The sequence below is a fragment of the Dysidea avara genome, chromosome 10 (genome assembly GCF_963678975.1).
Source record: "Dysidea avara chromosome 10, odDysAvar1.4, whole genome shotgun sequence".
In the NCBI taxonomy this organism is placed as follows: Eukaryota; Metazoa; Porifera; class Demospongiae; order Dictyoceratida; family Dysideidae; genus Dysidea; species Dysidea avara.
This window is the reverse complement of record NC_089281.1, coordinates 4,004,669-4,021,815: the sequence shown is the minus strand read 5'-3', so window position 1 is coordinate 4,021,815 and position 17,147 is coordinate 4,004,669. Positions and strand designations below refer to the sequence as shown.

The window sequence follows — 17,147 nt, the reverse complement described above, 5'->3', positions numbered from 1 at the left end:
TTAATAAATAAATGATTATGATTAAATACGGGTAAAAACACAGCATGTATACCCAATCAATGCAATGTCTTATCCAGAACGTAGTATGTCAATAACTGTTTAACAACGATTTAAAAGTATTAATTGAGGTACTATTAATTTTACAACATAAGTAGGTAAGCTATTCCAATCCTATTAATAAAGTAATTTGATCTACACAATAATCTTGACCGTTCCTTAAACAACTTGAACTGATACCCCCTAGTTGAGAAAGTATATAAATCATGTTGAAGTGATTATTAAGAATTTTATATAGGAAAATTAAGTCACCTCTCAGACGTCTGTGTTGGAGTGATGGTAATGATAATAGTGTCAACCTCTCAGCATAGGATTTATCCTGTAGTTGTGGGAGAAGATGGGTAGTTCTTCGTTACACCTTCTCCATCTTTCTCTGATCAAGAGCGTATTGAGGTCCCCAAATAGCATTACTATATTCTAAGATGGGTTGAACTAACGTACTGAACAATTGTGCTAGCATGATAGGGTCAAGATAATCAAAAGATTTTTTAATCAATCCAAGTACTCAGTTAGCTTTGGTGGTAACTTGAGTAGTGTAGTCATCATGAAATTTAAGTTGGCTGTCAAACAGAATACCAAGGTGGCTGTGGGATGTATCGAGTTCAATTAGTGTTCCATTGAGATAGTGAAGATCATGGTGGTGAGCTGGGCCAAAGTGAAGATGCTTGCATTTGGAAACATTAAATGTGACTGGATTTAGCAAAATCAACCATATGGGCGCAAAAGCCAAAAGTGAGATAACACCAGCATGAAGTTGCTGCACTATCAGGCTAACAATTTCCATATCAAACTTGCCTTCAACTTGTCGGGTCTGCTTTAAGTGGAATGTTCTCTGGCGGCCTGTATAACCACACCAGACGTCTGTACAGGTCTGTGAACAACAGAGAAGTGCTTTGGGGGGCTGGACAGACGAACAGGGAGCTGAATGTGTGATGTTATGTCTGTTATGTGAGATGTCAGTCTATTTCCTGCCTCTGATGGGCTGTTTGGTGGTCTGGTGCCTTCAATTACCATTCTCGTCCATTTTGTAGTCTATCTCTTGCCCACCCCATCACCCCCACCCCTTTTAGAGGACTTGTGATACAGCAACACTGGTGAAAAACCTATCTGAAATTCTACAGGGATTACCTTGGCCACTAGCTGCTCTTAAAGGTTGTGAATTGCTCCATCTTTGCTAAAAATTCATACGTGTAGCTGCCAAGGCTGGTGAGTAACAAAGCTTTAAATCATTAAAATACATTTTTCTCTGAATCAACAATGTGCTCATAACGGTGATTTTTCAAAATCCCATCACAAATTTCAATTGCCACTGTTGTAACCATCTGTTAAGTAGATTCAAGTCATTCTGTTACATGGTGTAGTCATCCTTATTTCTAATGACACAAAACATTTTTGTGACATCACCACTAGTAATTGGTATGGAACAAGACTGATGATCATTTAGTACAACTTGTTGCTTTGTACTAGACAAGATATTACCATGAATACCAAATGATGTTAATTTTTGCAATAAACGTTGGTGCGGAATAGTGTCAAGGCTTTTTGAAAGTCCCGGCAAATAGATTACATCAATAGAATATCCATTATCTAAATGATGAGTAAGATAGTCCAATAACAGAAGAAATTGCGTGGAGCATGATCTCCCTGGTATAAAGTCAAATTAGTAAGGGGACAGTAGTAGATAAATGATTTAGGATATGATCCTTGACTATAGATTCCATTAACTTGCTGAAAATAGAAGTAAGACTAACCAGTCAATAATTACAGGCTAGATTCCATGCACCTTTTTTGTGAATGGGTGTTGCATTGGCACACTTCCAATCTAGTGGCAAAATGCCACTGTTTAGTGACTTATTGAACAAAATAGATAGTGGCACAGAAATAAATTCACTCACATATTTAATAACAGATATAGGCCACCTGTCAGGTCCAGGAGATTTTTTGTTTTGTAGAGCTGTAAACTTGTTGAATACAAGTGTAGGAGTAAGCTCAAAGGAATCATTAAGAAGAGGGGAACTGGTTGGATCAACGTCCAATACAAACAACATGAAAATTAATTTTAGAGGCGCTTATGATGATCGGTTTTTTCTTCCTATTATTATTTTAACAGGGGACAGCATCATCCAAAGCTGTTCTTCAGCTACACACAACATACATATAAACACACACACATATATACAGTAATATTACTTTCGTACAAACTAACAGCACTAAGTAATCATCACTCTGAAGTGTTGCTGAGGAGTTGGGTCTGCAGGTAGATAGTTTCATAACTACTTTATGGATTGCTGATTGGTTAGAAAGGTGATTAAATTGTTGGTGGTAGGTAGATTGTTGAGTACTTTAGAGATAACTTGAAATGGCTAGCCAAATTATTGGGGGGAGGCGGCTATAGCTCCCCCCCCCCCCCACTTCCTACACCTATGTATTCCTATCACAAAGGAAGAGGGCATTCAGTAATAGTGCAGAGCAAGTTGGCTTGATTTTCAGGCCTGAAATTTCTGGCATATATGTTGATTGGCAAAAGTAAAATAGCCATGTATTAAGTGCGATTTCTTGAAAACAGTTAATAATATTTAATTGTGCTAGTTCTAATTATTTGTTCTTCCTTTACTTGAACACTATAGTGAGTTGTATCTCCATAATTATAACATCACTAAAAATTTCTATTTCAACAGACTGCTAAGAATTTGGAATCACCTCCCTGTCATTGATTTTGATCTAATGTTCTTACAATCTATATACTTATCACTTCCTATCAAACTTCAACTGTGATATCAAATGTACTTAATGTACCAATATATCTGTTAGTGTTACTAGATGAAAAAGATCTCTGTGTCCTGCTTTAGATGAGGCCTTATAAGAGTTCTATTTGCTGCAGCAAAAAATCCACTAAAGCAAACCTACAATTTTTATATTTTATTTAGCTATTATTTTTATTTAAAAATTTTACAGTGCTGCTGGAGCAGCACTGATGGTCCACTGGTAACTTGTACCAGTAGCCAGTTGTTACATATATTAAAGTAATTACTTAATTAGCTATACCCTACTAAGAACAAGTAAGAATCACATTGATTAAAGAAAGTCAAAGTTAGGAGTTCTCGGGTACATGTTTACCACAGCAACACATGGACTTCTAGTTTGAACCATGCAACAAATCAATCTATTGGGTACCAAGTTGTCATTAAAATACAGCAGTTAATGTCATGTTAGAGTAAAATTGTGCAACCTATATGGCTCACCAATTATCAAACACCACTACAGTATATATCATCCAATCTTCAAACAGTCCATGTATACTAATCTTTCACTTCCTGGAGACTTATTCTGGGATATCCAGCTACCAGATAACTACGTGTGACAGAAATTTCACAGTGATCGATTATGCCATTCACCATTTAGTAAAAATAGATTAGACCAATTACTCCCATATATACAAACATTATGAACTCTTGCTTTAGACTCTTTATAGCCTGACAACTATACTGTTTTTCAATGTATGTATATAAGAAAGAATGTCATGCACATAATGACTATATAGTGCCTCTAGCTTTAGGAATAAAAGCTACTGAAGGAAAACTATTGCAAAATATTACAGTTCAGTATGTCTTTAGTTAGCCTTAATTGACCTTTTTACATTGCATAGCTCAATCAGTTTTATATTAATGATAGTACATGTAGGTACCTATTTCTTCTCTATAGACCTTATTCACTGGATAGCACTTATAACCCGTTCCATTGTGAAGGAGTTTTCCACCAAATATTCGAATTATCAGCATGGTAACTACATCTAGAGATACATGCATAACAAAAACATTTCCTTGATCATGGTTACATAATTAAGTTGATTATCATTTCTTGTGAAAGGTAGTACTAAAGTTTCTGATTTAATAAAACTATTCAGTACCTACCAATCATAATCACTGTTTTCTTGCCACATGCACTACATAAAATTGCACACACAACATGGAAACATTGTTTATTTTATGTACTTATTGTCAGTGCTTTGAACTTTTAAATACAGATTTCTAGAAACCTCACTCTGTTTCACCACAGCATCTTATCGCAACAAAGTTTGCTTGTCTTTTTCATTGTAAAGGAGATAATTTAGTTATGGTTACCATAACTAAATTATCTCCTTTACAATGAAAAAGACAATAGGTTAACTTATTGTTTGCCACTATTCCTTAAAATCCACATTCATTCTACACAATATTGGAGTGTGTTATGTTAGTAGCAAAGCCTCTTGAATACAGTACCTTGTTGTACTTACATGTTTATATACAGTAAATTGGTAAATTGATTGAAATGGTAGGAGGCACACCTGTATGTACATATAATTATCAGAGCAGGGTCAGTAGATTGTGGTTTGTGTGGTCACTGTAGCATACAAGGAGGGAGAGTTGTGTGTACATGCATATAAACTAGCTAGTTAGTGGAACTCACATACTGGTATGAGCTGTGCTCTTTGCAGCGTGCATTCTCTGCAAAATGCATTACTGAACACTTTCCATAATAAGACTTTGAAACTTGAAGTATGCATGGAAGTATATGTATTAGAAGAATTATACGCTTTAGTTGGAGTCCGGCTTACACGTACATGCATCTATCTGAGTGCAAACACAAAAGGGAAACACTCATAGCCAAGTACCCTCTAAGTTTGATATTGAGATTTCCAAGATACGTTTTCAGGGAAGCCAATACAATTTGATCTAGTTAATCATTTACTTTGTCTGCTTAAAACCATGGGTTCATGTGTAATACAGTAAATAAGTTTCCATAAACTTACACATTCATTGTCTTATTTGATTAATGTTTCCTTGCTTTCATTGTGCTTTGAAATTAAAGCTCAGTTATACACATAGCAAGTATATACAGTACCCACACAGGCATACAAAACTTGAAATTGGTTGTTCAAGCAGCAGTGCATATGAAATTACAGCTGATCACAGTCAGCCTCAATGCGTGAGTCTCTATAATTCAGTCAGTGTAGTGTTTCAAACTATATGTGCATATATGTAGTCGTGTGCATGTGTCTGTGCATGTGCATGTGCATGTGTATGCATGCGTGCATGTACGTGTGTTTGTGTGTGTGCTTGCGCGCGTGTGTATGTGTGTATCGAATTTGGGAAAGGGAGCATGCAACTTCGTACAATACCAGCATTACAAGCAAAATTCAAACATAGCACCTTATGGTTAGTGATGTATATCATTTATTCCTACACACAACAAGGAATTGACAAAATGGGCCACCGGTTACTCCATCATCTTGTTTCAGAGCAGCAAAGTTGCTCCAATAGGAAGGTCATCAAGTCAAAGGGAATAGTCAACAGAGTAATTTTGTGTCACTAGCAAATGTAGAAAGGCTGTCCTGCTATTCCTGTGCTATCATTCTTCCATGGTGCATTCAGCATTGTTGCATTACCTTCACTTCATTGTCCTGGTAATGTGACATACTCGAGTATACACCACCTCATAATGTCCTAATATGTTTGAATTTTACTGTTTATGCACTTTATATTATGTTCCCATGTAAATAAGAAATTCAAGATGTATGTATGTACTCCTGATGTATGTATGTATGTGTCTGTCTGTCTGTCTGTCTGTCTGTCTGTCTGTCTGTCTGTATGTCTGTCTGTCTGTATGTCTGTATGTATGTATGTATGTATGTATGTATGTATGTATGTATGTATGTATGTATGTATGTATGTCTGTATGCATGTATTAGAGATGCAACGATACAGTGTGTAGACATATCAATATATTGCCTCTGGTGTATCACGATATAGCGATATATTATACGATACAAAGTGGAGTCTAAGCAATGGTCTATGTTGTTTTTTAATGTTTTTTTTTGTTTTTTAAGAGAAACAAGTGAGCTAATTTTTCTTTGAGAAGCATTACATACTACTCAGTTTAACCACAATGTACAATAATTTGATTGTCAGCCATGTTAACAAGCCACGATATGTCGATATATCACGATACGCAATATATCGATACGGTTTGACTTTGTATCAATACAGCAATATTGTCTTAAAACGATATGATAAGCGATATATCAATATATTGTTGCATCTCTAGCATGGATGTATGTATGTGTGTGTGTGTGTATGTATGTATGTATGTATGTATGTATGTATGTATGTATGTATGTATGTATGTATGTATGTATGTATGTATGTACGTACGTACGTACGTACGTACGTACGTATGTATGTATGTATGCATGTATGTGTTGCCACAAACACAGTATTAGCTATAGTTGCATGACACATATATGCACTGTGAACAACTTAAACTTGAATCCATAGATGCACAGGAAATTGCATTGTATGGGTTTGACTTTAGTTATAGTATATATACTACATTTCTACTTCACACTTCAACATATAGTGCCATTGTGCCAGTCTGTTAAAGCTTGCATCATGAGTGCTGACTATCACTACTTACTGTGGCAAGAACTAAACAAGAATTTTGGAGATGGTGTTAATACAATGTTTGTAATGAGACCTGGCCAACAGCTGCTTTACTCTGACTATGATGTTAGTTGTGATGTGGACATAGCTGCTTACAATACTTTTCAACTGGTGAATGAGACATTAGCCTGTTCACTCATATACACTCCAAATGGAAGTAACATATCTACCATGTGGGAACATATATTTCATGGAAAGGGGCCTTCACCTGGCCCAGAACATAAAGAGGCATTTGAAAAGGCTAGAAAACATCTATTTAAAAAGTATCCAGATGAAAAATCCAAATTTTATATTGAGTATGACACAAAGCAACAAGAGTTGATAGAAACAAGGAAGAAACTAAAGGACACAATGAAGCAAGACCATGGTGATGATTGGGAAGTTTCTTTTGATGAAGAACTTAAAGAAACAATGGAATATATTCAGTTTAAAGCCATTGAAGATAGGATAGCACCTCATTTACAAGCAATAAGAGAATGGGAAAAAGGACCACTTGATGCCACCATAGCTCACTTAGAGGAAGGTATGTAAGTAACGCGTTACCCCAAACACTGTCAGTAAGTTAAATGTCATGTAGTTCAAGGAAAAATTAGGAATTTTAAGTTTGATTAGGGATCAAAGAAATAAAAAGTACGTAGTAAAACAAGGGAGGTCGCCTACCTGTACCTGAAGATATACTGATGGACATTTAATCCCTACACCCATTACTGAATTAGGGATTAAATGTCCACCAGAATATCTTCAGATGTAGGCAACCTCCCTTGTTTCACTACTTTTTGTATGATCCCTAATCGAACTTAATTATCCTTGTACTTGTTTAGTTACCTTTTTAAAGGCCTTCGGTGGGCGCACGCCTGGTTTACTGAAATTGTTTTCGTAAAAGTGTGTGTGTGTGTACCTACCTACCTACATTTCTACCTATGTTTGTCCGTACGCACCCACGTGAGCAAAATCGTTAAATGGAAAAGCAGCTTTTACGTAAGAAGTAAAAGTTAAATGAAGTCTGTATTCAGTAAACTTCCAACTTTGCTCTGAGGTGGTTTCTTTTCGGCGGTCTGAAGTACGGGTGTGGCGACTCTCCTCCGACTTCGTGAATTACCTTCCCTTCGGGTTTTACAGGCGTTTAACAACTGAAAAAACTGTGCAGGCCTCGTAGACTACCAGGAATAGCCTATCCCTTCGAGTTGGAAAGGGGGCGTATCCCGTACGTACGCGAACGAAAATGAAGAGCAGCTTTGAGGCTTTGTCGAGAGAATTTGTGGAAAAAAGCACGATAGTAAAATTTAGAAAATACTTCTGTGCGTAATGTGTTGATAAAGGAGGTTTGTTTAACAATCGCTTCCTTAGCAGCGCATAGCAACGTAATTGAAAATTTCGTGAATTACGAAATACGAGAATTACAATAAATTAATTATGTATTATTGCACAACCAAAAACCTATGTAATACATACGCCGAATACATATTATTTAACTGTCGAAGATATTGTAACAAATCTTTTGTTGTGACCTCTAGTCAACCATACTTCTGATTAAAATAGCTAGCTACTAAACTTTGTCAGTCCAAGATCAGTTTATAAACTCATAAAAATATGCATTTTAGTAGTATTTATTTGAAACCAAAGCGAACCAAAGCCATAATAGCTCTGAAATTGTCACCTAGCACCTTCGTGCGTACTAAGCGCCTCTAAAATAATTACCGTGTTGCTGTTGTTTAAGACATTCAGAGCCTTTAAACAGCTTTTAAGACTTAACAACCACCTGAAAAGATCAAAATGGCAAAATCAACAGTGAGACACTACTATAGTATGTTCACGTTGAGCTGAATCCTGAAAAACAGCTAAAAATTAAAAGTGGATTTTTTCTCAACAGAGTTAACATTTCAGCCAACCAGATGATTATTGGTAACAGCAAAGGTGACAACAACAGACACGTATGGTTTGGCTCCACTACAAGTTCGGGAAAGGGCTGTAATGGACACTGTATTTATATGGCTTCCCATAGGAAATGCATTGTGAAGATTTTGATTGGCCGTAAATATTATGTCAAACATTTGAACAAAAAGATTTTGAAATATTTTTAGCGGGTCAAGCAGTACTACAAATGAGCCAAATTTCAAGATCGTGTGTAATTGCATCTGTGAGTTATTAAATGTTTTTGAGGGTTCAGCTCAACGTGAACATACTATAAGAGGTTGTTGCTGTTGATTCCAGCAATCAATTGATAAACAACATACAATAGAAAGTCAGTACAAACACGTGTACAGTAAAACAAGCTACTCTAAATAAGGTCCAGTCTCTGTAAGGCGGGCTAGTCACGTGACCCGCTACAGTACTCCCCCTCCAAATTATTAGAGAATAGTGAGCATAGATGCTTGGGCCAACGGACGTGTTGACCAGACCGGGTCACTCTAGTAAGTTTGGTAGGGAGAGCTGTCTGTTGCTGTGATGTAGAGTCAGTAAGAGTTGGTTGGGTTGATTCAGGTGATAGTTCATAAAAGGCTGGTTTGAGATGCAACATCATTGCGGCCATTCATCTCCAAAGCTTGGTGGAACGTTTGATGACTTTAAATGGGTCATCATAAGGTTTCTGCAAAGGTTTCTTGACCGCATCATGACGAACAAAGACATGCGTACATGATTTCAAATGTGGACTCACATAACTGTTGCCTTTTTGCTGCTGGCGTACTGGAGTTGGTTGTAGTTGTGTCACCACACTCTTCGATTTGGCAGCATAGCTAATTGGATCCAGAAGTGGCTCAACTTTACTGTCATCAAAAAATTCGCCTGGTAGGCGTAAAGTGGTTCCATACGCTAACTCTGCTGTTGTACATTGTGAGTCATCCTTCAACTGAGTACGAATACCAAGCAACACGATTGGGAGTGAGTCTGTCCAGCTGGCTGGTTGAGGATGTGTTTTAAGTGAAGTTTTTAATTGTTGATGGAAACGCTCAATCAGTCCGTTGGCAATAGGATGATATGAAGTAGTACGGATGCGTTGCACTCAAGCAGTTGCATAAGATTGTTCCACAATGACGATTCGAATTGACGACCTCTGTCTGTTGTGACAGTTGATGGGATGCCAAAACGAGAAATCCAGCCCTGAATAAATGCACATGCAATTGTTTCTGCTGTAATATCCATTACCGGGATAGTTTCTGGCCACCTTGTAAAACGATCAATGCAGGTGAGCAAATATGTGAATCCATGTGATGGTGGAAGTGGACCCACTATATCAATGTGCACTTGATTGAAGCGTGCATCTGGTAATAAAAAGGAGGCTGGTGGAGCTTTAGTGTGTCGTTGGACTTGGGATTGTTGACACACAGTACAGGATTGAGCCCACTTACGAACGTCTGAATTGATGGTAGGCCAAACATAACGAGCAATGATTAGGCGTTGAGTGGCTCTATTGCTAGGATGAGACAAAGAATGTAATGAATTGAATATATTATGGCGGAATTTGGTTGGAATAAATGGACGAGGTACCCCTGTAGAGATGTCACAAATAATGGTTTCTTCAGATGTCGGTATTGGGGTGGCTTGCAGTTTAAGTGATGTATTCGATGTTTGTAGCTGTGAAAGTTCACTGTCATCACTTTGTGCCTTGGCAATGTCTTGGAAACTTACAGGTGTGATAGTATCACAGTGAATAGCACTCAATCGTGACAGCGTATCAGCAACAGGATTATCTTCACCTTTAATGTGTCGAATGTCAGTTGTAAATTGAGATATATAGTCTAGATGTCGAATCTGTCAAGGGGTATGATGGCTAGCTTGAGAGGAAATGGCAAATGTCAATGGTTTATGATCTGTTATTATGTGAAAATTGCGTCCTTCCACGAAGTGTCGGAAATGTTTAATAGAAAGATAAATTGCTAACAACTCGTGGTCATAGGTGCTGTAACGAGTTTCAGCTGGCCTGAGTTTTGTAGAGAAAAATGAAACAGGGCACCACTGCCCATCAATAAGCTGTTGCAGGACTGCTCCAATTGCCACATTAGATGCGTCAGTCATTATGCAAGTTGGTGCATCAGGCTTGGGATGAAATAATAAGGTGGCTTGTGCTAAAGCATGTTTGATATCAGCAAAAGCCTTGGTCATCACATCTGTCCATTGAATTGGTTGTTCAGATTTAGATTAGAGTAATGCGTAAATGGTTGTAACAGTTTAGTACACTTTAAATGAAGCGATGGTAGAAATTGATTATGCCGAGGAATTTTCTAAGACCACGACGAGCGTCCGGTTGTGCAAAGTCCTGTATAACTAACACTTTATCATGTAGTGGACGTATTCCACTACTGTCAACTTGGTGTCCTAAAAAATGTAAGGTAGTGACTCCAAATTAACACTTGGATGGGTTAATGAGGATGCTGTACTCTTTTAAGCGGTGGAATGTCTGGTGTAAGTGTTCCTTGTGTTCGTCCATTGTGGCACTTGCAATGAGTAAATCATCGAGGTAGGCAAAACAAAAAGGTAACCCATGGAGCACTTGATCAATAAACCGCTGAAAAGTTTGGGAAGCATTTTGCAACCCAAATGGCATCCGCACAAATTCATAGAGTCCGAATGGCGTTGTGATAGCTGTTTTATGAATGTCAGTTGGCTCCATAGAATCTGATTGTAGGCCCGGACAAGGGAAAAATTGATAGCTCCATGCAGTGTGGTTGTAAAATGGTGGATGTGTGGCACAGGATAGTTGTCTGGGGTTGTAACTCTATTCAAACCACAGTAGTCTCCACATGGATGCCAATCTCCAGGCGTCTTCTTAGGTACCATGTGCAGAGGGGAGGACCAGCTGCTTGAAGATGGGCGAATGATAACATATGCTCAAATTCTTGATGGGAAATCTTCAATCACTCTGGAGAGAGGCAGCGAGTTCGTGCTTTGATAGGTGGACTTGTAGTGACAATATGATGTGTGATGTCATGCTTTACTGGTTGCTCACCACATTGGGGTTGAAAGAGTTCTGGGAATTCTGATAGAAGAACATGAAATTCATCTTGAGGTTGCCTTGGCAATAAGGACGGACTGGGTGACAACACTGCAGAGATATTTCCTTGGACTTTTAACTGTGTTACTTCATCAGAGAGACATGTATGTCGCACATCTACAAGTAATCCGAAATGCTGTAAGAAATCTGCTCCTAAAATAGGAGTCTGAACATCTGCTATCACAAAGATCCAACTAAACGATTTACGCAAACCCAAATCCAGTCAGTAACTGATTTCCGTAAGTTGTAATGGTTGAGTTGTTGACAGCTTGTAAGTAGGGACCCGCCAATTATGTTCATAATTTTACCTATTATGCTATGTTGCACTGCTCAAAAATTCACCTATTAAGTATGGTTAAATTAATGCTCAATATTTACCTATTATGCTCGATTATGCTCAATGTTCATGTCTTAGTTCATATGCTTTGCTATTAATTTAACACTGTATAGAAAGAAAAAAATGAGTGCTGGAACACAAATAATAAATTCTTGCTGCATGTAAGAGAAAAGATCGATATACTCTAATAGAACAGTCAGTTTGATGATTGTTCTATTAGAGTTACTGATTGCTCTATTAGAGTATATCGATCTTATTTTGCAATTGTCATTTTTCCAGCAAGAATTTATACTATGGTACAAATATTTAACCTATTATGCTGGCATTATGCTCAATGCTTTTAGGTACCTATTATGCTCAAAATTATGCCAGCATAATCGGCGGGTCCCTACTTGTAAGTGTAATCCCTCTTGGGGGTGCTTGCGTTCAGCTGGAGTTGGTGGGATTGTACTAACTTGTGCTCCAGGAAGCGAAAACCAGTGAAACGATCTGTTATATAAAATATGGGCGACAAAGATTCTGGCCAGACCCACTCGTTGCCGCTAGTGGTTGGCCTTGCCATTTCCCGACTTGGAACAGGGTTCTTTGCACTTACGAGCAGCATCTCCAAAGCATTCGTGATACCAGCAAAGCTGCTCATGTGATTCCTGTTGACGTGGTCTAGGGGGATGGTTATAAATGACACACTCTGCACCCTGCAGGATGACACCTTTGTGAGTGAGGAAGATACCAGGCAACGAATCGTGGGGACAAGATCATTTAGTTGCTATTGTAGTCTTCAATGTGTAAGACACATTTCACTCCTAGGTAACTCTACAGGGACAGCTGAAACTTCCAGCGGCAACCACTCTTCGTATGAAGGATTCACCTGGGCTATGCTGATACCTTATTTCTGAAAGCAAATAAAATACAACTCTATCAAAATACACATGCTGGTGTTGACCTTGCTCAGTACAGCCGATTTTTAATTCAGTAACACAATGAACTATCTTCTTCTCAAAGTCCACTGTACTTATCTATGCTTTGGCTCACTTTACAAAACTAAAACCCACTATCCATCACTATATTAAAGCAGACGAGATCATACAATTTCATCAAAGAAATCTAATTTCTGAGAATGCTTGGATTGCATTAATGAAAACATGCAGGAAGTAGTATATAGTGACAAGTAATATCCCTCCTATATAGGAGGGATATCAGGGGCGTAGGCAGGATTTCCAAAAGGGGGGTTCTGCCCTAAGTATAGAATCTCCACAGCGGGGGGTCTGGGGCCGTGTACACGTGTACACGTGTACACGTGTAAACATGTGTATTCTTATAAATTCATTCGCAATAGCGAGTAGAGGTACTTGAATTCCTCTGCCTGAAGACCTGTAGCTACCCATTTCAGTGGATTTGTGTAAGTTAATTCAGTTCTAGTTAACCAGTATCACGATTTAAAAACTTAACTCTGAAAAGGGGGTTCGTCCGAACCCTTTGAACCCCCCCTGGCTACGCCCCTGGATATTACTTGTATATACTACTTCCATTTCTCATTAATGCATTCCTGAGCACTGATAGCAGTGCTATTATACCACTTATACACCTTCCCTTCCCTTTTGAAGTGAGGTGTGAAAGTGGTATATATATATACCCCTGTATTTCTCATAATCAGATTGCTTTGGAATTAAGTTTACCCAATCAATACACTTGGTTATGGCAATGAGTAGCTAGTTTCGGGGTGATTGTTTTGTTGAACTATTGTAATCTTCATTATGCATGCATGCATTAGGCCACATAAACTTAATTATCAGTTTCTCATCCCCTCCCTTACCGCATGAAGAATTTTTGTGCTATTGGTAGCTGAGTGTAGCTATCCAACAACTTTTAAAGTTGGTCAGCAGTCTAAGAAAATCACATTCTGCATCATTTAAGCTAATTAATTCAGCTATCGAGTTATTAAAAACAGAATAAAATCAGCTCAGTCTCCCACACTTGTTTTGGGTATTAGAGGGTGAGAAACCAATAATTAAGTTTATGTGATCTTGCATTTTTACACAGCTTTTAATAGTCACAAAAGAAAAGTGATAATAAATGGTCAGGCAGTGGAGTACTACTACACTTCAATGACACCAGCCAATTGGTACCAATGGTTTGATCCACAACAGCCCACAGATGGTTCATGGTTTGAAGTACATTAATACATAATGACAGTATATGTACCATAGGTTGAGAAATTTTCGTGATAAACTAACTGCAACAGCTTTCTTAATTATTCTTTCTTTTGTTTTATGCTTTGCAGGTATGTATTACTAGCCCTTTTCTTTGTTGTGTCACAGATGCTGGTGTAGCTAGCAGCTTGAACAACAGGGTGTGGCAAAAGGGTTAATTAACCAAGGGACTGGAGGTGACTCAGGTGAGAAGAGGCGAAACTCAGGGTTTAAGGTTATCAAGAATGGAATGAAGCACTGGAGACCAGCTAATTAGACACTAGTGATGGCACCAGCCAGTGAGCAGATTAGCGATGCATGCTAGCTATACCTTTAAGTATACACTAATACTAATTGAAATCACTTTTAAAAACATGCAATAATTAACTTTTGCAGCTGGATTGTAACTGTATTACAAGGTGACAAAAATTCATGGTAAAAATATTTTCGTGGTCATAGACCAACCACAAAATTATTATATACAACAAAAAATTTCCTACCTATGGTATATACACTGATTGTTACGTACTTATTATAAATTTATTGTTATAGATTACTGTGGGAGAAGGCAGTGAAGATCAAAGTCAGTACGATAACTATAAAAAACATGGAGGCTCAGAAGGCATGCTATTTCCCTTTTTTCATATGAGTGATGGTAAAACTGAGGAAACAATTTCAACTGATAGCAAAATCACAAAAATATCAGTTAAAGTGTGTCCTGTTAAAATTAACCGACCTTGGCTTGACCTTGCAGCTTTGAAAATTAAACCATACACAATCCCAGGATTTGATCCTGGTAGTTGGTCCACTGGGGAACTTAACTGCAATAACCAGGGATTATTTCCAATGCTCAGCACCCAGATGATTGTGGCTAAGGACATTACAGTCACTAGTGTAAAATTCAGTAAGGAGGCATATGAACCTGACACATATGATCATCCGGTACACAGTAAAAACCAACTAGTGAAGGTCATTAGTAAATGTATAGTATGTACGTGTTGAGCTGGATCCTCAAAAGCATTTAATAACTCATGGATGCTATTTGACATGATCCTGAAATTTTGGCTCATTTGTAGCATTTTACCTGCTAAAATATTTCAAAGTCTTTTTGTTCAAATTTCTGACACAGTATTTCAGTTTGCAATTGAGTATTATATATTTTTCCTCATTTGAATATTTTAATGAATGGTTTTGGGGTGGCCATTTTAAAAAGTGTTACACAGATATCAGAGTCTTCAACCCACTTGTCCCTTCTAAATTTTCACCATACATTTCCTATGGGGAAGCCATAAAAGTGTAGTATTTATTACAACCCTTTCCTAAACTTTTAACGGAGCCAAACCACGTGTATCTGTTGTCAACACCATTACTGTCACCTGGTTGGCTGAAATACTAATTCTCTTGAGAAAAATCTACCTTTCATTTTTAGCTGTTTTTCAGGATCCAGCATATACTACAGAGGTGTTTACTTTTATACATGTGTATTTATATTTCAGCTTGATGCATTTGATTCTGAATTTGGTCCTCTTGATGATCATAGACCCGCCAGCAGTCATAATGTCAATGAAGTTGAAGACAGCATAGAATCATCTATTATATTAGAAGGAGTTCAAGTGATTGGGTACACCTGTAGTGTTCTACCATTATATCCAAATAATACCACATAATAATTTTTGGACTATGTATGAATGATGATTTTAGCTGCTATAGACATTTGTGGTACTGTATTTCACAATACACATTGTTACAGATAGTTATACAATAATTAAATTTTCAAGATTTAAATATGTATGTCATTCATGCAATTACATAATATATTATGGGTCACTTTTCAAACATACTAAATATAATATCTTTAAACAGGCTGTAGGACCAAGTGTCCTGTAGAACTTTAGCACTTGTGCTGTAAAGCCATACTATGGGTACGTAAATTGAAAAGAAGAAAGAAAATGCGTTTTCATGCATGTATATACTCTATGATACCTTCTCAAAAGCACACAATTATTGCTTTACAGCTGCCCTCCACTTTTGGCACCTCAGATTTAAAGTTAAAATAGATCAACTTATGCATTCATGAAACACAAGCCCCCAAAGTTAGGTTTAACTTTTTCATTTTTTCTTATTTTGGAGCCTAATTTTTCTTTGTCTTCACACACTTTACAAAAAACCAGTATAAAATGCAAATGTGCAACCCAATTTCTGGGAAATTTAGCATACATTAATTGAGGTGAATTCACATAGTATAATATGATGTTTGGTGCTAAATACTCATTGAGTTATGGACAATTAGTTTCATTACAAATACCAATTTTTCACACCTGCAGGGCAAACCGCATATGGGAATAACTTGAATGTGTATGCATGATCAGTCTAATTTTTTAAACCAGGCATGTTCTCACAGTCAGCCTTGTGAGCACACACCTGGTTTCCTGAAATTAGTTTAGCAAAACCGTGTGTCTGCATGTCTGCGTGTTGGCATGTCTGTTTAGCACCCACATGAGTGAACAGACTTTGAGCTACAGAACATTTCATGAATAAAGGCTATTTACGTACTGTATTAAAGCTTAAATTTCTGTTTTTGTCGTGTTTACTTGAAAGGTGCGTGGGTGGTAACTAAAATGATGTAAAACAGTTCAGTAGGGGCTGGCCTACATACTGTAACAGGCATATAATTACTGAAAAACAGTGTAACAGGCCTTGTAAGCTATCCCCTTTGTACAGAAATGAAATTAAAAGTAGCCATGAGGCTTTGTGTGGTATGAAAATACGATAGACAAACTATAAAACAGTTAGGAAGATACTTCTGTGCATAATTTAAAGTAGTTTGCTTGAGTTACACTTCCTTAATGATGCATAGTAAGGGATCTAACTGAGGTGTGCCATGATGTAGAGGTTGGACCTCATTTGCAGCCACTGAAGGATGAGAGCTTTCAATATAATAACAGTTAATGTTCAGGATGGCACTCATTTTAATATGATTTTTGGGGTAGCCATTTTGAAAAGTGCTACACAGATATCAGAGTTAGGCTTACGCCAATTATGCCGGCATAATTTCGAGCATAATATGCTAGCAAAAGCATCAAGCATTATGCCAG

The 17,147-nt window shown here is 37.5% G+C and overlaps 1 protein-coding gene across 1 annotated transcript; it reads left to right on the top strand.

The window, feature by feature from the left end:
* Window positions 1-6,537: 6,537 nt before the first annotated feature.
* On the top strand, window positions 6,538-15,797 carry LOC136237032 (uncharacterized). Its single transcript, XM_066027283.1, has 4 exons — window positions 6,538-7,059; window positions 13,904-14,034; window positions 14,605-15,021; window positions 15,549-15,797. The coding sequence occupies exons 1-4, from the start codon at window positions 6,555-6,557 to the stop codon at window positions 15,717-15,719; spliced, it is 1,224 nt and encodes a 407-aa protein (XP_065883355.1). The 5' UTR covers window positions 6,538-6,554; the 3' UTR covers window positions 15,720-15,797.
* Window positions 15,798-17,147: the final 1,350 nt, after the last annotated feature.